This window comes from Nerophis ophidion, linkage group LG13 (genome assembly GCF_033978795.1).
Source record: "Nerophis ophidion isolate RoL-2023_Sa linkage group LG13, RoL_Noph_v1.0, whole genome shotgun sequence".
Classification (NCBI taxonomy): domain Eukaryota; kingdom Metazoa; phylum Chordata; class Actinopteri; order Syngnathiformes; family Syngnathidae; genus Nerophis; species Nerophis ophidion.
The window spans coordinates 5,463,083-5,489,601 of record NC_084623.1 but is presented as its reverse complement, the minus strand read 5'-3'; the positions used below and the strand labels follow the sequence as shown (position 1 = coordinate 5,489,601).

At 40.2% G+C, this 26,519-nt stretch overlaps 1 protein-coding gene and 1 pseudogene across 2 annotated transcripts in view; both read right to left on the bottom strand.

Moving 5' to 3' along the window:
- Positions 1 to 3,793: 3,793 nt before the first annotated feature.
- ranbp2 (RAN binding protein 2) overlaps positions 3,794 to 26,519 on the bottom strand; it is a 53,721-nt gene continuing 30,995 nt past the window's right edge. Inside the window, exons 20-30 of one of the 2 annotated variants that reach the window (XM_061918296.1) lie at positions 22,263 to 26,460; positions 21,375 to 21,452; positions 19,063 to 19,236; positions 16,415 to 16,501; positions 16,117 to 16,292; positions 12,677 to 12,926; positions 12,420 to 12,509; positions 11,401 to 11,555; positions 7,190 to 7,463; positions 6,756 to 7,111; positions 3,794 to 4,440 (exon numbers count right to left, since the gene is read on the bottom strand). In XM_061918296.1, coding sequence (XP_061774280.1) covers positions 4,135 to 4,440; positions 6,756 to 7,111; positions 7,190 to 7,463; positions 11,401 to 11,555; positions 12,420 to 12,509; positions 12,677 to 12,926; positions 16,117 to 16,292; positions 16,415 to 16,501; positions 19,063 to 19,236; positions 21,375 to 21,452; positions 22,263 to 26,460 — 6,144 coding nt within the window. In that variant the 3' untranslated portion in view covers positions 3,794 to 4,134. The remainder of the gene's footprint in view (positions 4,441 to 6,755; positions 7,112 to 7,189; positions 7,464 to 11,400; positions 11,556 to 12,419; positions 12,510 to 12,676; positions 12,927 to 16,116; positions 16,293 to 16,414; positions 16,502 to 19,062; positions 19,237 to 21,374; positions 21,453 to 22,262; positions 26,461 to 26,519) is intronic. The other variant, XM_061918297.1, reaches the window with a different exon arrangement.
- LOC133564157 (cytohesin-interacting protein-like) lies at positions 8,928 to 11,387 on the bottom strand (annotated as a pseudogene).

The window sequence follows — 26,519 nt, the reverse complement described above, 5'->3', positions numbered from 1 at the left end:
CTTTCTAGTAAATAAATAAAATTTAAAAAATAGAGGCAGCTCACTGGTAAGTGCTGCTATTTGAGCTATTTTTAGAACAGGCCAGCGGGCGACTCATCTGGTCCTTACGGGCTACCTGGTGCCCGCGGGCACCATGTTGGTGACCCCCTGCAGTACAGTATGACGCACCATTTAAATCAGGCCTGGGCAATTATTTTCACTCAGGGGGCCAATTTTAGAGAAAACATGTCTGGGGGCCGGTATATCTGTCTGAAGATGAGATCCACAGAAGGCCGTATGATGTTAAACATCCAAAGAGTGCGAAGAAATTTGAAAAAAATGTGCTTGTCTGTCGCTGGTGTGAAAGCATGGAATTCTATCAATCAATGTTTATTTATATGGCCCTAAATCACAAGTGTCTCAAAGGGCTGCACAAGCCACAACGACATCCCAGGTTGATGTGGGAATCGCAGGTGCAGATACACAAGAGAAGAATCCCTGTGGGAGGCAGGAACTGGCAGAGAAATTTTCCGTGTAATGTTCATATTGTTGTTACTCAGCCAGCGTTTATTGGGATAAGGTAAACATATGTTCGGTATTTTAACATAGAAGTGTTTGATTGTGAGACATTAAAAGCCACAAAATGCAAGGGGTCCACCAGACCCACGAACGTCGGCTGTGTAACAACAATATGAACATTGCACAGGTCGTTAAACACAAATTAAAAAGTATGCTGGAGTTCGGGTGTTGGTGGAGGGAACAGTTAAATAATTTGTGTTAAAAAGGGCGAAGATAAATAATAGTATCAATCAATCAATATTTATATAGCCCCAAATCACAAATGTCTCAAAGGACTGCACAAATCATTACGACTACAACATCCTCGGAAGAACCCACAAAAGGGCAAGGAAAACTCACACCCAGTGGGCAGGGAGAATTCACATCCAGTGGGATGCCAGTGACAATGCTGACTATGAGAAACCTTGGAGAGGACCTCAGATGTGGGCAACCCCCCCCCTCTAGGGGACCGAAAGCAATGGAGGTCGAGCGGGTCTAACATGATACTGTGAAAGTTCAATCCATAGTGGCTCCAACACAGCCGCGAGAGTTCAGTTCAAAGCGGATCCAAGACAGCAGCGAGAGTCCCGTCCACAGGAAACCATCCCAAGCGGAGGCGGATCAGCAGCGTAGAGATGTCCCCAACTGAGCAGATGGATGAATACAATAGTATTCATCCATCTGCTCCTTTCTGATCATGGAAATGTATAAGAAACAAAAAAAAAACAATGAAAGTGTCAACTGTACATATAAATGCATTTTCATGAAAGGCATACAAAAAAATGAATGAATATCTGGTATTCAGGAACACTATTACAAAACCTCACAATAATTGACTGATTGCTAAAAAAAACGTTATGAAAGACAGCCTTAAAACACAAAATGGAATTTTAATTTTTTTTACTGAATGAGACACCTAGAATGTACATGAAAATAAAGAATGTGGCATTTACAATATTAACTATAAAGGATAAAACACTGAATATTGACAACATACGAACGTCACAACACCCTCTTCTCCATCCACATATTTTACAATCAAGCGAAACGCAACTAAAATGCAACAAACAGCGAAATATGACCGCGATGGGTAAAAAACAAAACAAAACACCTACAATCTGATGTATCTATTTGAGCTTTGTTGTGAAAATCTCCTTCCGCGTCTGTCCCTGACACCCGCATTCAGGCTGACACTCTGTGGAAACGCTCCCCACCCACACTGCTTGGTGCCTCGTCTGAGCTGCTGTGACTTAGATCACCATAGTAACTAATTAGATCACCATAGTAACTAATTAGATCACCATAGAAACTAATTAAATTACCATAGAAAAGCACAGATTCCAACTGTTGAAATACTTTGTGTAGTTCAAGACTTCCGGTAATTTGAAAACATCACTGCAAATCATATTGGCGGCTACAGTTTCTATCTTAAAAATAAAATGTTGGCCCTGCGATGAGGTGGCGACTTGTCCAGGGTTTATCCCGCCTTCCGCCCGATTGTAGCTGAGATAGGCGCCAGCGCCACCCCGACCCCAAAAAGGGAATAAGCGGTAGAAAATGAATGGATGGATATTTGGGAATGTCTGGCGGGCCAGCTTGAAAAGCTCAATTTCACCAGGTTTGATTTAGACATTTTTCATTTATCAAACCAATACATTACATACATTTTTACAACGCTTAATTAAATCTTTGCGTCAACTTCCGGTCTGTCAATATAAAGTTATTTTTTAAGTATGATGGCGTTTGGTGTGACAACACAAAATAAACAATATCCCCCCCTCCAAAAAAATGTTAAGTTGGATATTTGATGTGAAAGAGTTGGAGCCTTAAATAGGTCAGTAATTCATTAAAAAAACATGGACTTTAAGTCATTACTTTTTGAGCAATGACAAAATCCTACTAAAATCCTCTGGTATCCAAAAGGGTCCCACTCATATAATTTTTCAGCTCTGTCACTTATACATATACATAGTTTTTTGTATGGCAAACAAAATATGCAACATTTGTCCTCCAAAAAATGTCAAAATAGAATATTTGATGTGATGTAAATGGAGCCTTAGATCAGTGTTTTTCAACCACTGGTGTGCCGTGGGAGATTACCTAATTTCACCTATTTGGGTTAAAAATATTTTTTCGCAAACCAGTAATTATAGTCTGCAAATGATGTGTTGCTGTTGTTGAGCGTCGGTGCTGTACAGAGCTCGGAGGAGTAACCCTGTAAAACTCTTCCATATCAGTAGGTGGCAGCAATAGCTAATTGCTTAGTAGATGTCAGAAACGGTGGGAGGCAGTGTGCAGGTAAAAAAATTAAAATACAAACAAAAAAAGGCGAGTGCCCCTAAGAAAAAGGCATTAAAGCTTAGGGAAGGCCATGTGGAACGAAACTAAAACTGAACTGGCTAAAAAGCAAATAAGAACAGAATGCTGGACGACAGCAAAGACTTACATTACAGCGTGTGGAGCAAAGACGGCGTCCACAAAGTACATGCAAACATGACAATCAACAATGTCCCCACGAAGGATAGCAACAATTTAAATTGTCTTGATTGCTAAAACAAAGTAAATGCGGGGAATAGCGTTTAAGGAGGACATGAAAGTGCTGCAGGAAAACACCCAAAAAAACAGGAAAAGCCACCGAAATAGGAGCGCAAGATAAGTAAAACAGCAAAAAAACTCTAAATAAGTCCCTGCATGATGTGACAGGTGGTGACAGTACACCTACTTTGAGACAAGAGCTATAGTGATGCATGCTTGGTTATGCTTTAGTCGTATCCAACAACTTTTTACTGTCAATTGAGTTTCGTTTTTTTATTGATTTCTGCTGGTGGTGCGCCTCCGCATTTTTTTAATGTAAAAAATGTGCCTTGGCTCAATAAAGGTTGAAAAAGACTGCCTTACATAGGTCAATAATTCATTACATTGATTTTGGTTCGTTATTTTTTTTTGAGCAATGACAATTAAGAAAAAAAAAAGCCTAAATGGCAGCTTTGTGTTATTAGTCAACTTTGTCTCATGTTACATTTCACCTGTTTGCTCTGTCAATAACATTTCTTTTTGTAACAGTATTTTTAGAACATGCCTTGGACACCCCTCCTTTTCTACCGTACAAGATGGTCGTACAAAGCAATACCACAGGAAAAGAAGCCAAATTGTGGAGAATTCTGTAGAAATGATAACCTAGCTTTTTTATTAATGTTTATCCCCTTAGCAACATGTCGTATTCAAGTATCCAGAGTATTAAATACCATAAAATATCTACATGAAAACACTTTATTGTTTCTCATAATGATGGTGTACATAAACCTCAGTGAAGGTGTGTCAGGGCACAAAGAATGAAATGACAGTCTAGCGCCATCTACAGGAAGTTGCACGGCTGTAAAGAAACAGTGCTACTGAAAAATGTGTGTAGCGTACCAGAGCATGCACAACAAAAACACTTTTAAAAAAGGTAATGTACAATTATACAATTACATTGGAGAGATTTTACTGTCAGACCATCAAAAGTGCCACCTCCCATAATTTCTTAGCAAACTGATTTTGACACCTTATGACCACAGAAAGCTAATTCCATAAAGCGAGCTTCAAAGCGGTAAAAGTCTACACCTGTCCACAGTCCGTGATCACCAGCTTCTTAGCGGGGAGGCCTCCCTTGGTGCCCAGCTCCCCCATGTGCTGCACAACATCCATGCCCTGTCGCACCCAGCCGAAAGCCACGTGCTTGAAGTCCAGGTGCTCCGCCTTTTTCAGCGTGATGAAGAACTGGGAGTTGTTGGTGTCCCGGCCTCGGTTGGCCATGGACAGCACGCCCGGACCTGTATGCCGGACGTCAAAGTTCTCGTCCTCAAACTTGGCGCCGTAGACGGAGCGTCCACCCGTGCCGTCACCGTTGGTGATGTCGCCTCCCTGTGGGACCGGAGGAGAAGGTGTCAGAGGCAGTGCACGTCTGCTTTCACCACAGTTAGCATGTGTCAAGTACGTTATTTGGCTCTCAGCTGTACGGCTGTAAAATTAGCTAAAAACGTTAGCATGCTAATGTTAGCATTGAAAAATGCTAACGGGTGACATGTATCAAGTACCAAGTTACTTGACCCTGAGCTATACGGCTGCAAAATTAGCTAAGATAGTTAGCATGCTAATGTTAGCATTGAAAAATCCTAACGGTTAACATGTGTCAAGTACCAAGTTATTTGGCTATGAGCTATACGGCTGCAAAATTAGCTTAAAAAAGTTAGCATGCTAATGTTGGTATTGAAAAAAAATTCTAGCAGTTAACGTGTCAAGTACCAAGTTATTTGGCTCTGAGGTATACGGCTGCAAAATTAGATAAAAATTTAACATGCTGTGTGAGCATCGTAAAATGCTAACGGTTAACGTGTCAAGTACCAAGTTTGTTGGCTCTGAGCTATATGGCTTTAAAATGAGCTAAAAAAGTTAGCATGCTAATGTTAGCATTGAAAAATGCTAACGGTTGACATGTGTCAAGTACCAAGTTATTTGACTTAGAGCTATACGGCTGCAAAATTAGTTAAGATAGTTAGCATGCTAATGTTAGCATTATAAAATGCTAACGGTTAACATGTGTGTAAAATTAGCTAAAAACGTTAGCATGCTGTGTGAGCATTGTAAAATGCTAACGGTTAACATGTGTCAAGTACCAAGTTTGTTGGCCCTGAGCTACACGGCTTTAAAATGAGCTAAAAAAGTTAGCATGCTAATGTTCACATAGAAAAATGCTAACGGTTAACATGTGTCAAATACCAAGTTTTTTGGTTCTTAGCTATACGGCTGCAAAATTAAAAACTTAAAAGGTTTGCATGCTGACAACATTTTTCAAGTATCAAGTAATGACTAAGGTGCTGCATGTAAAGCTAGCTAAAAAAAGTTAACATGCTAATAGTTAGCATGTTTCAAGTATAAATGTATATGATTTCAAAGTGCTGCAAAACAAGCTAAAAACATTAGCATGTGTCAAGTAACAAGTCATAAAACTAAGGTGTTGCAAAATTTGCTAAATACATTAGCAAGTGTCAAGTATCACGCTATATGGATCTAAGGTGCTACAAAATTAGCTAAAAAAGTTTGCATGCTAACTGTTAACATTTTCCAAGTAATGACTAATGTGCTGCATGTCCTCTCCAAGGTTCTCATAGTCATCATTGTCACCGACGTCCCACTGGGTGTGAGTTTTCCTTGCCCTTATGTGGGCCTACCGAGGATGTCGTAGTGGTTTGTGCAGCCCTTTGAGACACTAGTGATTTAGGGCTATATAAGTAAACATTGATTGATTGATTGATGTAAAGTTAGCTAAAACAAGTTAACATGCTAAATGCTAGCATGTGTCAAGTATCAAGTTATAGGACTCTAACATGTTGCAAAATTAGCTAAAAACCTTAGCATGTGGCAAGTATCAAGTACTACGACTCTAAGGTGTTGCAAAATTAGCTAAAACATTAGTATGTGTCAATGTTCAAGTCATATGGATGGATCAAAGGTGCTGCAAAATTAGCTAAAAACCTTAGCATGTGTCAAGTATCAAGTTATACGACTCTATGGTGTTGCAAAACTAGCTAAAAACATTAAGAGGTGTCAAGTATCAAGTTATATGGATGTAAGGTGTTGCAAAATTAGCTAAAAACATTAGCATGTGGCAAGTATCAAGTACTATGACTCTAAGGTGTTGCAAAATTAGCTAAAACATTAGCATGTGTCAATGTTCAAGTCATATGGATGGATCAAAGGTGCTGCAAAATTAGCTAAAAACCTTAGCATGTGTCAAGTATCAAGTTATACGACTCTATGGTGTTGCAAAACTAGCTAAAAACATTAAGAGGTGTCAAGTATCAAGTTATATGGATGTAAGGTGTTGCAAAATTAGCTAAAAACATTAGCATGTGGCAAGTATCAAGTACTATGACTAAGGTGTTGCAAAATTAGCTAAAACATTAGCATGTGTCAACGTTCAAGTCATATGGATGGATCAAAGGTGTTGCAAAACTAGCTAAAAACATTAACAAGTGTCAAGTATCAAGTTATATGGATGTAAGGTGTTGCAAAACTAGCTAAAAACATTAAAAAGTGTCAAGTATCAAGTTATATGGATTTAAGGTGTTGCAAAATTAGCTAAAAACATTAGCATGTGTCAAGTATCAAGTTATATGGATCTAAGGTGCTGCAAAATTAGCTGTCAACTATCTGTATGGCTGGAGGCTTCTCCTCACCTGACACATGAAGTCCGGTATGACCCGGTGGAAAATGGAGCCCCGCAGTCCAAAGCCCTTCTCGCCGGTGCAGAGAAGCCTGAAGTTTTCTGCCGTCTTAGGAACAATGTGGGAGAAGAGCTCCATGGTGATGGTGCCAAGAGGCTGGCTGTCGGCCTCCACGGTGAAGAACACCTGTGGGTTGGAGTCTCTGGAGTGCTCCTGAATCCTGGACATCATCGGCGAGGCGCTACACGGATCGTCGCCGCTGGTTTGCCGTAAGCGGTTCTGACACTGGCAGAAGGTCTTCCTGAAGGATTCGGTGAGCTCCGGGGTTTTGAACTTGACCGCGAGCTGCTCTACGGAGCCCTCGCCGTCTGGAAGGAGAAGGAAGCAAAGGCGTCAGGACCGTGGAAAAGACCGGTGTGACAAATACGGTCTGTTGGTTGCCGTACCCGAGTAGTCTGTCGCCACCCAGATTAGCGAATTAGCAGAGGTGTTCATGGGCTTCAGCTCCATGGCTGGGGAGATGTTGTGGTTGGCGCAAACTCGGAACACCTGCTCTCTTCTCATCAGGATTCGGTAGAAGTGTTTCGCTGGGTGGAAGAGGATCTTCAGGTCACCGACCCCACGCTCCTTCCACTGGCCCAGGTCCCGGTCCCATCGGTAGAGTTTGGCGCGCTCCTTGAAAAGGATTTCTTCATCCTCCTCTCCAGACTTTGTCTCCACCTGAGACAAGAGAACATGTTTAGTGGCGGAGGAAGGACTGCTTTAGCCAGTAAGAAGAACAATTTACACTATAACACTTGGCAGAGGTGGGTAGTAACGCGCTACATTTACTCCGTTACATCTACTTGAGTAACTTTTGGGATAAATTGTACTTCTAAGAGTCGTTTTAATGCAACATACTTTTACTTGAGTATATCTATAGAGAAGAAACGCTACTTTTACTACGCTCCATTTATCTACATTCAGCTCGCTGCTGATTTTTATCGATCTGTTAATGCACGCTTTGTTTGTTTTGGTTTGTCAGACAGACCTTCAAAGTAGGATTCATCACATGCCTGCGTTTCACCAATCAAATGCAGTCATTGGTGACGTTTGACTGTTTCACCAATCAAATGCAGTCACTGGTGACGTTTGACTCTGTTTCACCAATCAAATGCGGTCACTGGTGACGTTTGACTCTGTTTCACCAATCAAATGCGGTCACTGGTGACGTTTGACTCTGTTTCACCAATCAAATGCAGTCACTGGTGACGTTTGACTCTGTTTCACCAATCAAACAGAGCCAAGCGGTCACATGATTAACTGCACTTTTTTTTTAATAAACCTTTATTTATCAATTTCAACATTTACAAACAGTTGAAAATAATAATCAAAGGAAGTTAAAAAACGGTACTAAACAGTATAAAAAGCGTACAAAACAGCGCCAGGGGGTTGTAAATTTAAAGTAACTAAAATAGAATGCAAAAATATATATATATATATATAAAGTAAACAAAGTGCAAAGCCATAGGCTCACTCAATCTCAGTAAATAACTTACATTTGGAACACAGCATCATTGTTTTCACAGCTTTTTGGTTGTTAGAGGTAGTGCTTTAATGTAGAGTCCTAAATCTTTTTTAAAGGCACAAAAAACAGGTCAGGTATTGAAAAAGTTACATTTATGAATATAAAACTTAGCCAATAGTATAAATAGGTTGCAAAGGTAAAATTCATTTTCAAATTTTTTTTCAATACAATGTAAAAACCAAATATATATTATTTAATATATATTGTTGTTTTAGTTTCTTAAGAGATAATCCTGGCTGTGAATTTGTTCATTGCTATTTTTATATTTTTGTGCATTACTTGTTGCCGTCATCATTAAACGAACAGGTTACTCATCAATTACTCAGTTCATGAGTAGTTTTTTCACAACATACTTTTTACTTTTACTCAAGTAAATATTTGGGTGACTACTCCTTACTTTTACTTGAGTTGGCACCTTGTGTAAAAGGCAAACGGTGAATTGTGACCTCTGTGAGAACACTACACGTTTCCAGTGAAGTGAAGTGAACTATATTTATATAGCGCTTTTTCTCTAGTGACTCAAAGCGCTTTACAGAGTGAAACCCACTATTTAAGTCACATTTAAACCAGTGTGGGTGGTGCTGGGAGCAGGTGGGTAAAGGTGTCTTGCCCAAGGACAGTGACTAGGATGGCGGAAGCGGGAATCGAACCTGGAACCCTCAAGCTGCAGGTACAGCCACTCTACCAGCCAAGCTATTCCCCCGACTCAAAATGAACGTATTTGTAACACTTTGTGACGACCAGAAAAAAGTGAAGTGGCAAAACTTCACTAACGTGGTGAGTGCCTGGTGTGGAAACTTCTTTTTCAGCACAGATCATGTCATTGCATGACCATGTCACTTTGTCAAGAAACAACAAATGCATGCAAGTCCTTGCCACCAGTCTCACAGAACGCAGTATGTGTACATACTGTGATGACCCGGACTACCACTCTTTAGAATTGACGTCTAATAACGTCCAGAAAACAGACTTTTAGCCCCTTCTCAGGCTCCTCTTCTTCAAGTGATTGCTGTTGCAGTCCAGGAATCAACTTAAAGAAGTTTTTACAAACATTGGTCCGTTTGCCTTTCCTGGGCAAGGTGCTGAACAAAGAGGAGATCCTTGTTTCGTTCCATGTTGGAGACTCGGAGCTGATGCTGCTGGCCAGGCTGGAGCTACTGGAATGGCCGGCGATTTGTTGCAAATGGTTGATGAAAACCTTCGCGAGAAGAAGTGCTCCTCCTGGGTGCCGCTGGCTGCACTGCAGGGGCTGAGCGAGCTCAGATTGTCAAAGACGGGACCTTGTTCTCTGTCGTCGGTCACCCTGCTCCTGCAGCTGCAGTCGCTGGAGAAGCGGAGGCTTCTGGGGGAGCTGGGAACCTCTGAGGAATCGGTTGAGAAGCCGTTTTCTTTCGGGTGACCTTGAATTAGGCGTTGTTCCTGAAATGTAAGCACTTGCAGCTCCACCGGTTTCTCGCACAATGATTGTTTCAGCATTTTCACACTCTTCTCCGGCTCAACCCACTTCCCCACACTCCCGCACACCGGCTTCCACCGTGCATTAAACTGATGGTTCTGAAGCATCAAATGGTCCAACTTGCACTTATCCATCTTATGCAAGTAATTCAGCTTTGCTGAGTATTTTCCTTTCATTTTCTCTAAGATGTCACAACACACTGCTACGCGCGTGCAGCACACTAGCTGCCGGTGTGTGATACATTCGGACCGGGCAGCATAGGTAGCCTACTTTAGTGCAGTATTGCAGTTACTTTATAGCATCCTCACAATTCTAAACATTTAAAAGCAAAACTGAATTTTAGGCGTATTTTAGATACAAGTAACAATAGATTTTTAAGATATTTCAAAATTATATTTAAGACTTTCTATGAGATATTAAGAGATACAACCTTTCAAAATTGTATTTAGGACCTTTTATGTGATTTTGAGAATTTTGGACATTTTACGGCCTCAAATTCAAATTGTTGGATTACATTTTTTTTTTGTCCTGTCCAGCTTCTCAGGCAAATCATATAGTTGATGTAGATGCCCATATCGGCTGTACAAGTTTACTTTACAAAATGTGGGATACTTCTCGTTGCCTTATTTGTATTTGACTTTATTAAATGTATTTATATTATCATTTGGTGCTGCCGGGCCGGAGCACGAGGGGATAGAAAGAGAAAAAAAGGAAGACCGAGGGGAAATTGTGGGGACAAGAGGGGGATAACACAGAGAGACAAAAACAACAGCAAACATAACAATAACAACAATAAGAGGGTAAAATCAGCAAATATATGTACAAATATGATGGTAAAAGTGATAGCGAAGAAGCAGTCAGTGAAATAAATAATAATACAGGAATGACAATGAGCATTATTACACTACTACACTTTGTTGGATTTAAGACTTTTTAAGATTCCATTAACCTACTTTGCCTTTTTGGTTAACCTGGTTGTTATACTTAATTATTACCTATTTTTAAGCAATACTTGTTTTGTTTTTTTTAAATAATAAATTATTATTTTCCATTTTTATTCATGTACCTCGCCTGCCGCCCGAATGCAGCTGAGATAGGCTCCAGCACCCCCTGCGCCCCCGAAAGGGACAAGCGGTAGAAAATGGATGGAGGGATGGATGTTAAAAGTACAATTTCAAATGTTGATGTGCATGTTTTAACAAATACGGTTACGGAACGCAGAAGATTCTCTCTCTAATACACTGAGACTCAAGAGTTTTATCCCATTGCTCAGACAAACTGATTCCTTATTACTAAAATAATGGTTAGCTAAAACCCCATTGTCTTTCTAAAGATATTATACAATTTGGGGAGATAGCAAACATGCGTTGCATTGAACAGTGACAACAATACATTTTGGTCTTGTGCCAGACTGAGCTCTCTCTCTCTCTGTGTGTGTGTGTGCGTGTGTGTGTTACTTCTGAAAGCAAGCTGGTGGTGGCGTACGCAACATTGTGACACATTTCACTGTCAAACTTTCAGTGACATGTGGCCCAGCGGGCTTAAAACCAGGTGCTGCTGGCATCTTAAGTAAACTTAGGCGAGAGAGTATTTGGAGATGATTTGTCCAGCAAGACGACGCGTGAACAGCGTACCTCTGGCAGTGACACGATGGGTTCAAAATGTATGTCAACATTTTCAGGACCTTCCCCTTCTTCACTTCCGCCCTCGTTATTATTGCCGTTTGATGCTGCAGCCGCTGACGCCCCAAACACTGCTGCACCTGCATTTGCCCAGGAGAAGTTGGAATCTACACACAAAAAAAACACAATCCATGTCAAATTCTTCAGTGATTCTGAAACTTGAAAAGGCTGAGATTTTATGTTTATTTTACACTAAAATTATTGTATTTTCTGGATTAAAAACTGCTAATTTTTTTCGTTGCTTTGAACCCTGTGGCTTATGCAGCGGCGCACCTAATTATGAATATTTCTTTGTTGGCCATAATGTTTTGTGTGCAATAAATATCTTGCCCTATAATTCAATATGGTGAAATTTGGATAAAATAAATCAATCCATAATCAATATACATAGTTTTACCTCGTCCAATTCAGCAGTGTCTTAAGTTATTACATATAAATATATACACACACATATATATATATATATATATATATATATATATACATACATACACACACGTATACATACATATCAAGAATATATATGTATGTCCATTTTTTACAATTAAAAGTTATATTGAATTTAAATTGCTCATCAGTTCATTGCATTTGTTTGGCATTCAGGCTCGTGACTCACCGCTCGCTGTCTTGAACCAGGGACTACGTTCAAGACAACAATCGAACAATTGGAGTCATATTGTTGTTACGATATAATAACATTGAATGAAGCTAGTTAAATGGCTATCACTACCCTACGACACACGAAGCTAACGTTTGTCATTTTGTACTAAAAGTCTTAAGATGGTGGGACATAAAAGAGATTGGAAATTTAGCGTACTGTTCATGTGCGTGAAGGTTAGAAGTGTACTAGTAGGATAAATGTAAAATGTGATAGCAGCCATTTGGTGTTCAATATCTAACAGCACATTTCCAAACAAGTCAATTTAGAAAATGGTCAGCTGAAGTAACTCACGCCACAAACAAATGCAAACCTTTTGCTCCAAAGGCATAGCCTTCTGTATTTTTGGCCAGGTCTGCAAAAGAGAAGGCCCCTGATGAGGTGAAACCAAAACCAGGAGGGTCTGTGAAGTAAAAAAAAAAGTTGTCTTTACCAGGATATTTACACCACAGTATTATGCAGAATACCAGCAAAGAGGAATAAACACATACAATGACAGGGTGTCAACCATTGGTCAATTAATTAGTTGCTTAATTAAACAACTAAAATTTGAATGTCATGTTAACATGCCTGTACTTGTGAGAGCTGCAGCAGGAGTAGAAACAGCGACTCTCTCTGGCTCGCTGCTCGACTTGGTTGACAAGTCGATGGGAGCGCTGCTGCTGGGAGCAGCTGCCTGCTCTTCTGTTGGCTGCTCTGAAACGTCATCCTGTGCCGAGGACGTGCTGCTGACAACCTCTGCGCTGTTTGGCGACGGAGCAGACATCAGCTCTTCAGCAGGACGACTGGAGACTTCTTTAGCTTTGTTCAACTGGGAATCCTACAGTAATTCAGGATGAAACACATGTAAAAACAGTCATTACATGCAAATAGGGATGCAACAATATGACATTTTAAGGACTTGAAGGGGAACTGCACTTTTTTGGAATTACGGTATGTCCATCGATCAATCTATATGTAAGAGAACAACACACCTGTTTTTCTTTTTTATGCATTCTAACTAACACTCGCTCTAAAAACACCCGAAAGGCTCTATCACTGTTCTATATTTATGCTCTAAAGTATACAGTACAGGCCAAAAGTCCGGACACACCTTCTCATTTACAACACAACTGATGGTCCTAACCCATTGATAAAGCAAGATATTCCATTAGATAGATAGATGGATAGATAGATAGATAGATAGATAGTAATTTATTGATTCCTTCAGGAGAGTTCCTTCAGGAAAATTAAAATTCCAGCAGCAGTGTACAGAGTTGAGATCAATTTAGAAAAGAAAAAAAAAGTAAATAAACAACTAATCAGCCCTGGTAAGACACACCTGTGAAGTGAAAAACATTTCAGGTGACTACCTCTTGAGGCTCATCGAGAGAATGCCAAGTGTGTGCAAAGCAGTAATCAGAGCAAAGTGTGGCTATTTTGAAGAAACTGGAATATAAAACATGTTTAAAGTTATTTCACCTTTTTTTTTGTACATAACTCCACGTGTTCATAGCTTTGATGCCTTCAGTGACCATTTACAATGTCAATAGTAGGGGTGTAACGGTACGTGTAGTTGTATTGAACAGTTTCGGTACAGGGGTTTCGGTTCTGTTCGGAGGTGTATCGAACGAGTTTCCACACGGACATATTAGGTAGCGCACCGCACGTTGTGTAAACAATGCAGAGCGAGGCAGGCTAGCAGCGACCGGGCTAGGACAACATGTAAAAGCCAGAGCTAGAAGACCCTCCTGCCTCGTTAAGATCTCCCGTTTGGGAACACTTTGGCTGCGCGATACAACAATGGAGGACGGAGGTTTGCCGACATTGTTCAGCAGCAGTAGGGTATGCTTCTGCCAACACGTCAAACATGCTAACCCCTTTGAAGCATCACCACCGCATTCAAGCAGCCTCTCCTCGGCAAGTCAGGCAGGGCTGAAGCAATAACAAATGTTTTTATAGCAGTCAAGTTAGCCAGGTGGGTTTGGGGTGTGTTGATGAACGTGGACACCGACCTAAACAAGTTGAAAAACTTATTGGGGTGTTACCATTCAGTGGTCAATTGTACGGAATATGTACTGTACTGTGCAATCTACTAATAAAAGTCTCAATCAATCAATCAGTATATCAAAAAAACACTTTATATGTAGAAAGGTTTTGTTAAGAAACCATTCTGAGCCTTATCTTATTTAGTTTTTATTTTATATATGTTGACAACATTAACCTTGGCAATGGGCCCTGCTTGTATATGTATGTTATGCCATTGTTTACAAATTTGGTAAATAACCCAAAAAATTATATTTTGTTGTTTTCTTACTGTACCGAAAATGAACCGAACCGTGACCTCTAAACCGAGGTACGAACCGAACCAACATTTTGCGTACCGTTACACCCCTAGTAAATAGTCATGAAAATAAAGAAAACACATTGAATGAGAAGGTGTGTCTAAACTTTTGGCCTGTACTGCATATGTAATGTAGTAACAAACACATTCATAATATGGAATATTCACATATTTTGCTCATTTAAAGCAGAGGTGTATTCATTTCAAAGAAGCATCATAACGTTCACTTTTCGCTTCAACAACAATACTACTAATCATGTCAGACTTCACAAGAGACAACAAAGACTACTTTGGGACAAATGATGATCCAGAAACCGATGCAGTTTTAGTGAAACACTAAGCATCATGTAGCAGTATTGCTAAGTGTTAAACAAGATACAGTATACAAACTACGAAAATAATTACACAACCACTTACTGTACTATCTCTGCCCCACTGCGATGTCAACTGGTAGCATGTTCATAACTTACAGTTTAGACGAAGAATTAAACGGTCTTTATGAAATGTATAAATGAAGATAAAAATGCTGCGCAAACAAGCAACTTTTCTTGTCTCTCTCGCCATCTCCGGGTCCAATTTGCATATCTAGTTCAGAGGTTCTCAAACTTTTTTCAGTGATGTACCCCCTGTGAACATTTTTTTAATTCAAGTACCCCCTAATCAGAGAAAAGCATTTTTGGTTGGAAAAAAGAGATAAAGAAGTTAAATATAGCACTGTGTCATCAGTTTCTGATTTATTAAATTGTATAACAGTGCAAAATATTGGTCATTTGTAGTGGTCTTTCTTGAACTATTTGGGAAAAAAAAAGATATAAAAATAAATAAAAACTTGTAAAATAAACAACTGATTCAATTATAAATAAAGATTTCTACACATAGAAGTAATCATCAACTTAAAGTTCCCTCTTTGGGGATTGTAATAGAGATCCATCTGGATTCATCAACTTAATTCTAAACATTTATTCACAAAAAAAGAAATCTTTAACATCAATATTTATTGAACATGTCCACAAAAATCTAGCTGTCAACACTGAATATTGCATTGTTTTTTTTTTTTTTTACAGTTTATGAACTTCCATTCATATTTTCTTGAAGTATTATTCAATAAATATATTTATACAGGATTTTTGAATTCTGGCTATTTTTAGAATATTTAAAAAAAATCTCAAGTACCCCTTGGCATACCCTTCAAGTACCCCCATTTGAGAACCACTGATCTAGTTGACCAACATCTGTTTATGTTCACATCCTTCTACTATGCTGGTGAGAGGCATGATTTATAATCTACAATACATTTTTACAGACAGACGATGCAGCAGCTAAATATGTCAATATAGCAGCATAAGCTAGTTAGCTCCCTGTGATCACGTGGCTCTACAAATATAGTTTGTCTGCACTCTTGCTTATAATAATATCACTAATACTTGGTTAATATTCAGGTCATGAGATCTAAATGGAGTATTGGTGGTTGGTATATGTTTTCATCGTGCTTTATGGGCGGCATAGCGAACGCTCATTCGCTGCATTGTTAGCCACCTAGTACTTCCCGACATTTAAAGGTCCAGCTTTTGAAATGTAGATACGTTAGTCGTGCACGGACTGAAGGAAGGTTGAAACTAATGCAGACCTGAGAGAACAGTTTTAAAGGTTGTGCTGTGTTAGTCACAACTTGCAAGACATGTCATACCAGTTCCTGTTGGGCTTTGAGGACTTCTGTGTCAAAATCCTCAGCCTTGTCAGGATCCAGGTCACTGTCGGTGGTGCTCAGGCCACAGAAGAACGTGGGCGGGAGCTGGAGGCTCTTGGCTTTCTCCTCCTCCTCTGGGGTGGGTTTTTTCTCCCAGACCACCTGGCAGTCTGGCTCTAAAATGGATCAGACAAGCCCCAAAATTTCAGCAAAATGACGTAGTTGCACATGTCCAGGTTAATGGATACAATTTAACATACAGTCCATTCAGAATGGATTCCAACTAATGAGTCCATACCATTGTCAGCTGTGGTCACTTTTCTTTCAGGAGGATCAGGGTAGACCTTCCCATTCAAGGCTTTGACTGCTGACTCGTAGTCCTCATCTGCACAAAAGGTCAATAAAGTTGGAATGTGACAATACTTAACTGCATGAAAGCAAAGCTATGAACATAATTCACTATATATACACCTTATTTTCCAGACTATAAACCTCTACTTTTTTCTAACGCTTTGAACCCTGCTACTTATAAAACGGTGCAGCTGATTTATAGGTTTTTCTTCGTCGACGGCCATTTTTTCTAATCAACAAATGGAGACCCTGAAAAGGTGTGTTATTGTTTGTGCTATGGCGCCATCTTTTGGACAAGTTTGTTCGACAATGGACTGAAAATCCTGTTTAGTGCCGGAAGAATATTCCTCCATAGTGTTCCTGCTCGAAAGGATTTTTCGTTCATCACTCCAACCAACATCGTAAGTTTTACAATATAACAAAAATAATTTTTACTTGGTAAACCGTCCCATGTGTGATTGCTGTAGGAATGTTTTCATGTATATTTCTTCGTGTTATTGTAATGTAAAGTGTTAAATGATAAATGGGTTGTACTTGTATAGCGCTTTTCTACCTTCAAGGTACTCAAAGCGCTTTGACATTACTTCCACATTTACCCATTCACACACTGATGGAGGGAGCTGCCATGCAAGGCGCCAACCAGCACCCATCAGGAGCAAGGGTGAAGTGTCTTGCTCAGGACACAACGGACGTGACGAGGTTGGTACTAGGTGGGATTTGAACCTGGGACCCTCGGGTTGCGCACGGCCACTCTCCCACTGCGCCACGCCGTCCCGTGTTGTTAGCATTAGCTAATATGCTAACATTTACAAGTGTCTGTGCTAGTATTATTAACTTAAAATTGCATTCTTTTTCAGTTGTTTCAGTTTCGTAAACTCAGTAAAACGTCACCATGGAGTTATTGAGCCTGTTTAGGTGTTTGGAGAGCTAGTTTCTGTAGCTAGTGGGTCCAAGACGAAGTTTGATCAGTTGTTTTACTGCTTGGAAACAAATAAGGCATGTAAATAAACATTCATAAACCTTTTCATACCAGTATATATCCACGACTTATGCTGTGGTGCAGCAAATATGTGTATAAGTATTTATTTCTTCCAAAATTTGGTGGGTGAATCTTAAAAACCAGTTCGCTTTAACGGACAGAATTTACGGTAGTATGGAGAGGAATCCACCTTTTGAGCTAATGTTCATTCCATATTTATGTATTGATTTCTGATTGGTTTTGTCTTTCCACTATTTAATAAATGAATTGTTCCACACTCGTTGAATGTGTTCTATAGGGCGGGGCAAGACATTGTGGAAACTAAAAGTCCATCCTGATTTACATGAACATGTGATGTAATTTATAAATGACAATTTTTTCAATTTTAATGAGCAGCATTTGTTTATTTTAAAAGGATCCCAATTCAATCAATCAATCAATCAATGTTTACTTATATAGCCCTAAATCACTAGTGTCTCAAAGGGCTGCACAAACCACAACACAAACCACTACGACATCCTCGGTAGGCCCACATAAGGGGAAGGAAAACTCACACCCAGTGGGACGTCGGTGACAATGATGACTAAGAACCTTGGAGAGGACGAAAGCAATGGATGTCGAGCGGGTCTAACATGATACTGTGAAAGTTCAATCCATAATGGATCCAACACAGCCGCGAGAGTCCAGTCCAAAGCGGATCCAACTGATGTGAAGTGAAGTGAAGTGAATTATATTTATATAGCGCTTTTCTCGAGTGACTCAAAGCGCTTTATATAGTGAAACACAATATCCAAGTTACATTTAATCCAGTGTGGGCGGCACTGGGAGCAGGTGGGTAAAGTGTCTTGCCCAAGGACACAACGGTAGTGACTAGGATGGCGGAAGCGGGAATCGAACCTGCAACCCTCGAGTTGCTGGCACGGCCACTCTACCAACCGAGCTATGCCGCCCACATGTCAGCTCGTCTTACAGGGGTCCAACACAAATCACCAACAAAAACACTTTTAGTCAAACATGCTCGCAGGTAACCTCATTGATTTTTCTTTTGACTTGTCTTAATCACGTGTGTGAATTTAATGTTGAAATAGCAAGTGTGCCATTAGTTTGTAGACTTTAAGGATTTTTTGGTATTTCATTCATTTCTATTACAGTAGATGGCAGGGAAACCATGCCCGAAAGACCATTGGATGATTTTAAAAGCGTAACAAGGCAATGAGGAGCCTAATATCAATCAAAGTTTCAAAGATTACTTATATAGCCTTAAATCACGAGTGTCTCAAAGGGCTGCACAAGCCACAACGACATGCTCGGCTCAGATCCCACACCAGGGCAAGTATAGGTAATAACGATACTAGCAAGAAAATTGTGATTCCCATTTTCTTGTCACAACCGTGCAGTTCTATAGTGCACCAATGAATGCACACTAACACCTTTTACACAGACCAATAGTATCCTATTGCAGTCAAATGAGACCGCAGACAGACTTTGTCCTCCTTTTGCTTTCTGAATATTGACCTTTAAGATGTCAATAAACTTCTCAATCAATCAATCAAAAGACATATTGGTCAGTGTTTATCTTGCCGGCCAAATCACTGCAGACATAAACGGGAGCTCACCATCAGGTTGATTGTCACTGGTGTAGCCTGGTTCATTCTGGTAGCAGAAAAAGGTGAGCGGCAGCAGTAATTTCCGGGCTAAAGCAGCTTGTCCAGCAGTTGGCTCCCTGACATACACAACTTCCAGTTCAGAGTCCTCATCTGGATCGACTTCGACTCCTGCTTGTTGAGCCCCTGTGACAAGAACATATTGAAAAATGATTATATTAGTGATTGCTGTTGTAAAGAAATCCTTCTAACAATCGTACTCCAATTAAAGTGTTAGTTTTGCACAGCAAATAGGAACAGCATGCATCCAGTTCACCGATGTGACCAGTTGTTAGTTGAGTCCTTGCTCGCAAAGACGTTTCCCTTGCATCTTATATCAAATGTTACACAAATGTTTGGTAAACCAAATTTAGCGGTGATTCTTGAAATACGAAGTCAGTCTGTAACTTGTGGTGTTAAAGCGCTACAAAGTGGTGTATTTGACACATGGAATGTAGCCCAGGGGAGAAAGTTTAGCAACATGTTCCTCCTGTTAGCCGAAGCCCTGTGACTCTTTATATCTATGCACACTCAAAAGTGTGAAATACCAAACTAAGACACTGGACGGTGTAAATACTAGAGATCGACCTGGCCGATATTTGACATATATCGGTATCAACCTTTTTTTGTTAACATCTGCAGATACAGTTTAAACACATAATATACCATTATGTAGTATTTTAAGAAATAATTATAGAGGCAGATAATTAATAAGCATTGCTGAAACACTAGCCCATTTGGCCCGCATGAGAAAAGTATTTTTTCTGCTAATTTTCTAATTGAAGAATAAACATTACTCTGTCAATAATTTCCCCCAAATGTCTGCTGATCCATGGCGCTCGTATCCCCTTCGCTCCTTTTTGCAGTGCTACTCACTGCAGTACGTCTTTTCTGATTACCTGTCAAAACTTCCCATTTAACAGAATATCCATTTTCTGTCCTCGTTTCCTGGGGACTTCTCGGTCTCGTTTTGTTTGTTTTTGAGTCGCTCGACAAGCCTCCGTCCACAACAATCGGAGCGTGGGCTCATTAAAAGTAGCGGCCAGTTTCATGGTCCTGATTCAATCAAATATGGACATAAGGATGACAGAAAAGTTGTATCCACCAAACTTCCTTTTTGACAAATAAGAAACATACTATACAAGTGAAGACCAGCAGGCAGCAGCTCACATTCTCAAACTTTGTCACATCCAGGAAGAAATTATGTCAGCCAGTTTAAAAACAAACAAACTATAATCTACATAAAAGGAGCCCATAATTGGTTTTAGTAAAATGTTCACAAAATTTCAGGGTGTCTCACAAGGAAACCTTAGAATGTATGAAACCAAACTGATATAAAATTGAGTGGATGGAGAGTTATTGCATAGAGAAAACCCATACAGCATAAAAAAAAGTTGCTACTAGTCTGAAGTTTCCTAAAAATCATTGTTAAAAAAAACCCCAACTCAAAGCCTTATCCAGCTGTTTGTTTATTGACAGACTATTGTTTAAAAACTTTTACTGAAAATAAATATTGGCTCCAAATATCGGTTATCGGCCAACATGACTACTACTAATCGGTATCGGTCCTGATAAATCTTTATCGGTCGATCTCTAGTATATACCCCCAACTCTATAAACAATTGCTGGTATGCCCACAGCAAAGGATACACCAGACTGAATATTGCTTTTCACACTTCACTTTATGCACCAAATGTGGAGTGTGAGTTGCAGTGCATTCACTCCGCTGAAGGAATGTGATTAGTGCAATCTTCCCTGCTCTACATTTAGGCAACACTTAACTCTGAGTTGGTGACCAACATTATCTTTGTATGTCTTCTTGGTACAAATGTATTTTTGATACACAGCTTCAGATTCTAAATAAACTACATATTAAGAAAACTATCACATTACAATCATTTCATTTATTGGTTTGTTTGCACATTTAGCAATGTTAGTGATACCACCGTAAATAGAATACTCTCAAAATGTTAGGGATGTTCAGCTTTTGCGTGAAATTTCAGGTTGTTTCCAGAGTGTCAATGTTTCAGTACTTTAGCACAATGTTTTTTCCCCTGAACATTCACCAAAAGGATGAACATGCTTATATTTATGAGAATAGTTTATATATAAAAATGTTACAGAATTACAATAGCAAGTGTTAAGTAACATTTTTATAGATAAACATGCAGCACATTAGTTTCACCATTTCTCACTCCGTGCATCCAGGTTATTTGTTGCTCACTGTATCTACCAGCCAACTGACGCCTGAGAAGTGTTAACACACACAGCAGTGATTAGAGTACCTGTACTTTCAAATTGGGTGCTTGATGTGCTCGTCCAAAAGGCCATTGGGTTATCTTTGAAAAGCCTAAAATCCGGCCCTAAAGAATGATGGGTTGTTGTGTTAACATAACTAATTGGGAAGGTCAATATCCTTTTTTCAAAAAGGCCAAAAAAATTATGAGTGTGTCTGTGATTGTGAATTGAGTAGATCATATGTTTATATTGGCTTATAGAACTGAATGAGAGGTTTACAGAAATTACGAAATATTTCCACAAAGTAGTGATGTGTTTGACATAAGTTATTACAAAACAGTTTAATATGAAAAAATGCAAAGAATATTGTGTTGTGCTAATGAGTATTGTTTGAGTACTTAGGTTAACTGTGCTGCTGGTGTACTTAAAAGCAGCAGAACAAACATCTTGTCCAAAATGTTTGCGTTTTTAATAAAGCTAAAATGTGGCCAAATACAGTTCTTTGGTATATGTAGATTGACTCATGACTGCCTTGTTGACCTATGATAAAGCAAGAATAGGTCAGGACTTGCAAGACCCTTGACTAAATTGAGCAGATAAACCTGCAAAAATCTTGATGAGATTTGGCTGCTGACAACATGGAAGTGATTTGAGATGCAACAGTGGATGAAACATTTCTGGAAGGATTGATGGAACACAACTTATTGGCACAGTTTTAGGTTACAGGACAAAAAGATGTTTACTGAAGAAATGCAACGCCATTCTTTCAAATCTCTCAATTATGTCGTGTGTATGCATTGTGTGTATTTTCCCCTTACATCTTTACTAATAGGTACATATTTCAAAGCTTAACTGTGGTGGGATTTTTTTTTTTTACCGTTTTCTATAAAAGGACAATTCTATAAATATTGTGAAAATATTGTAATTTTGGTTACCTTTATGTGGAATTTTGAATGCAGTTGATGCAGCAGCGCCCTTAGTAGGATGTCCAGAATCTTTAGCTTTTAAGCTGGATTCACAGTCACCGCTCTCGGAGGGAGATTTTGGACTTCCAAAGATCTTCTGAAGGCCATCAGTGCCAAACACGAATTTGGGGGGTGACATCACTGATTTTGTGGGGTTGACTGGACTTTGAGATGGGGATGGTTTCTCATTACATGAAAGTTCACTTCGATCCTTTGTCGTCTCTTCCAAAATAGCAATTGCTGCCTTCCCACAGACAACAGTAGCAGATTTTAAAGAGTCTCCACTGTCCAGTGATGTGATGGATGATACAGGGATCATAAGTTCGGCTTCCTCCTGAGCGACCTTGGCCGCGTCAAAAATCTGCTTAAATGTGTTTGCGGTTTCTTCCAATTTGAATCTCACGGCCAACTGTTCAACTTTCCCCTCTCCTTCTTCAGCAAAGTCCAATGCACTCCACACCCAAGCTTTCTCTGCACCCTTCATTGGTTCTAGCTTCATGGTTTCTGTGAGCCATTGGTTAGCACAAATCTTAAGAACCTGGTCCCGCCTCATAATCAACCTTACCCGTTTCGTGTTATAATTTTGTAAGATTTTGATATCTCCGATACCTCTCTCTTTCCACTGACTCGCTTCTTTATCATATCGATACAGTTTGGCTCTGTGACTGAATACTACTTGTTCGTCTTCTTCTCCGGTGGAAATCTCAACCAAATCAGGCAAGGGAACTACAGGTTCAAAGTACAGGCTGTCTCTCTCCTCATCCTGGGTAGCATCTTGCTCATCGTCAGTACCAACTGAGGTTCTGCTCTGATTAAGCATAGCAGGAGACTTTGCAGGGCTCACCCCAGGTTGAAAACTGAAGTTGAAGCCACCCATGGACTCTCCAAATCGGAAAAGGTTCTTTCTCAATGGGCTACTAGTGAGTGGAGAAGCGTAGACTGATGAGTCAGCTGTGTCATCAAGAGCCTCCTCTCTTAGATCATAGTTATCCCACTCTAAAGTAGGGCCAGTTGTTTCACTGTGAGGCTTGATTAATAGACTAGTCATTTTAGAGGATGCTGGAATTTCTACCTGGCTGTAATCTTTGATTTTTGTTTTGTCATCTGTAAAAATGGATTTCATGCCCTTAAAACCGGATTTCATTTCCTCGGCTTTCTGAATCAAATGTGCAGTTTTGCCTGTGTCAAATAGCTTGTGGGGAGTTTGTAAGGGGATGTCCAAGAGGAGTCTCTGACATTCTTCAAACTTTTCTTTAAATTCCACAGCAAGTTCCGGGCTTTTGAACTTGGCAGCCAATTGTTCAAGTCTCGCATCTCCATCAGAGAAATCGTTGGCCAGCCACATCCATGCCTTGTCTGAGCCTGCTAGTGGTTTAAGATTCATGGTGGTCGTAATCCAGTGGTTGGCACACACCTTCAGAACTTGCTCTCTTCTCATCAAAACTCTAAGCCGACCATTACTGTTGTTCTTTAAGAATTTGAGGATCCCTACCCCACGCTCTTTCCACTGACCAGTGTCTGAATCAAATCTAAACAGTTTGACACGATGTGAATAAAGGACCTCTTCGTCTTCCTCCCCCGTTACGAGGTCAACTTTCTCAGGCATTTGAACGACTGGTTCGAACTGAATATTGTCATTTTCTTCAGTTTTATACATGTCGTCGTCTACCTGCTCACTTGAGGTATTTGTCTTTGTGGGTGTGGCCTGAAAGGATGAGAAAACCTGCTGACCGGCACCAGAGAAACCTTTGAAATCAGGGTCATCCAGGCCAAACTGGAAGTTTCCTTCAGATGATAATGCCAGGTCTGCAAAACTAAAAGAATCAGTTTTACCAGATATCAATGGATTTGTCTCAGGCTCTTGATGGCCCTTTTCGTCAGAGGTAAAAGCATTTTCTTTCTCCATGTGTTTATCAGCAATGCTTTTAAGAAAGCTGGAGGCGGAACCTGATGACACAATCTGATCAGCGGAAGTTGAGTTAGTAGTTGGTGAAGTATCGTTTGCAGGGCCTTGAATTCCAAATTTAAAGCCACTTGAAGAAATGGGCATTGAGAAAGAGAAGCCAGAAGAACTAGTGGTACTCGAGTTGGACTGTGGAATCTCAAACTTAAAAGAAGATGCTGAAGTTTCAACTTTGCTTTGACCAAACTGAAATGATTGGCCTGTTCCGAAAGGTGTTCCAGTAGGCTGGCTTGATGAAGTCTTTACACCAAAGTTAAAGCTGGAAGCTGATGGAGTAGCACTGACCGTGCTTTTAGCGGTCGGATTTGGTGCCTGACAGGCAACACATTTGTTTGCACTAGCTTCATTCCTTATATAACACTCACCACACTCCCACTGATCTGGTTTATTTCCAAATTGGTTACCAAACCCGGTACTCACAAAAGATTCTGAGATTTTACCAACAGGTAATACGACTGTGGGAGGTGCATTTTGTTCAGTGGAAGTTGTTTTAGGTGAACCTTGAGAAGCTTCACAAGAAACACAACTGTCATCAGAGACCTCGTTTGTCGTAGAAGATGAATCACAAACCAACTGCTCTGCTTTCTTCCCAAGCGGACTGCCAAAGCCAGAACCAAAAGCACTGTTTTGTGTGTCAACAGGTTTGGCAGAATTTGTACCAAATGTAAAAGACGTAGAGGAAGAATTTCCAAAAGCACCAAATCCAGAAAAGGTGGGACCAGAGTGACTGGTTTTCGGTTCATCTGTACCAAATTTAAAGGCAAAGGGAGTGACTTTGATGTCCTTTTCAGCACGAATGTCTGGTTTTGAGGAAAAACTAGGATTGACACTTTGACAAGAAGAGCACCGATCAGTCTCTGATTTGTTTCTCACAAAACATTCAGTGCAATCCCACTCTCCTCCTTTGATTGCAAATTTTTCTGCAAGAGTTTCAAAAGGCTTGGAAGGTATTAAACCCTCTGCTTTCTTCTCTTGTTGAACCTCATTTTCTTGGGATTTCTCCACAATGTTCTGGGCTTCTTCAAATTTTGTCTTAAAAAATGATGCCTCATCGACGGTTTTGAAACGGATGGCTAGTTGCTCGGGCTTTGGTTCTTCATCTGCGTAATCAATGGCATTCCATGCCCATGATTTATCAGAACCAGCATTAGGTTTCAGTAACATGTCAGTGGTGATGTAGTGATTTGCACATATCTTGAAGATCTGCTCCCGCCTCATTAGGAGTCGAACCTTTTTCGTAATGTTATGTTGCAAGATTTTAACATTGCCGATGCCACGTTCTTTCCATTCTTTTGTCGCCGTGTCAAATCGATAGAGCTTTGCTCTGTTGCAAAATAACTCCTCCTCGTCTTCCTCACCCGTTTTCACATCGACTTTATCAGGAAGGGGTACAATGGGTTCAAAGTGAGGACCATCATCATCCTCTTCCTCCTCAACATGAGTGCTGTCATCGTCGCTATTTGCTGCATTTTCTTCTTCGGCTGCAGACTTGGCATCACCAAATACTGGCTTGGCAACATCTCCAAATTTAAATGGCTTGTCCACTTTTCCAAACAGACTTCCAGGACTGTTTTGTACTGCATCAGCAAATGTGAAGCCAGACAATTTTTTATTGCCAAAAGTGAAGATACTTGCTTGGTTTGAGGTCTGCTCTTGAGCAGGAGGCTTTTCTGGCAAATTATCAGTCTTCGTAGAGATGTCAGACGTGAGAAGACCGAGTAAACTTTCACTGTGCTTAGCCTGGGATGTTGAGAAGGTGAAATCGCCATCTTTGGATTTAAAGTTGGAATTAAATTTAAAGGCAGCTGTTGGTTGAGAAACTGTGCTTGTTCCAAAATTAGGTACTTTGGGTACTTCAGCAGGTGTCTGCTGGCTACTAAACGAGAGTTTTCCAAGCTCCACAGATTTCCCCTCAAAGCTTTTTTGTGGCTGAGCCGGGACGACAGATGGTTTGGTGAAATAACCAGGCTCGGGCAAAGGAGGGTTAGTGGTTTGTTGAGTTACACTCTGCCCATAATATTCTTCACTATATGGGGACAGAAGGCTTGTTGCTGGTGATTCAAATCGAAGTGGCGCACCAAAGGCCTGTTCTTGAGGAGGGTATATGCAGGCTGGAGCAGTTTGCATTGGAGGAGTATGGGTTGGTGGCTGATAGGCATACATGTGCTGTTGAGGCGGCATACGGTTCATATTGAACATTGGGCCCTGTAAAAAAGGAAAAGAATTGTCAGCACGGCTCCTTTTTGTGACTTCACAAAGATGAG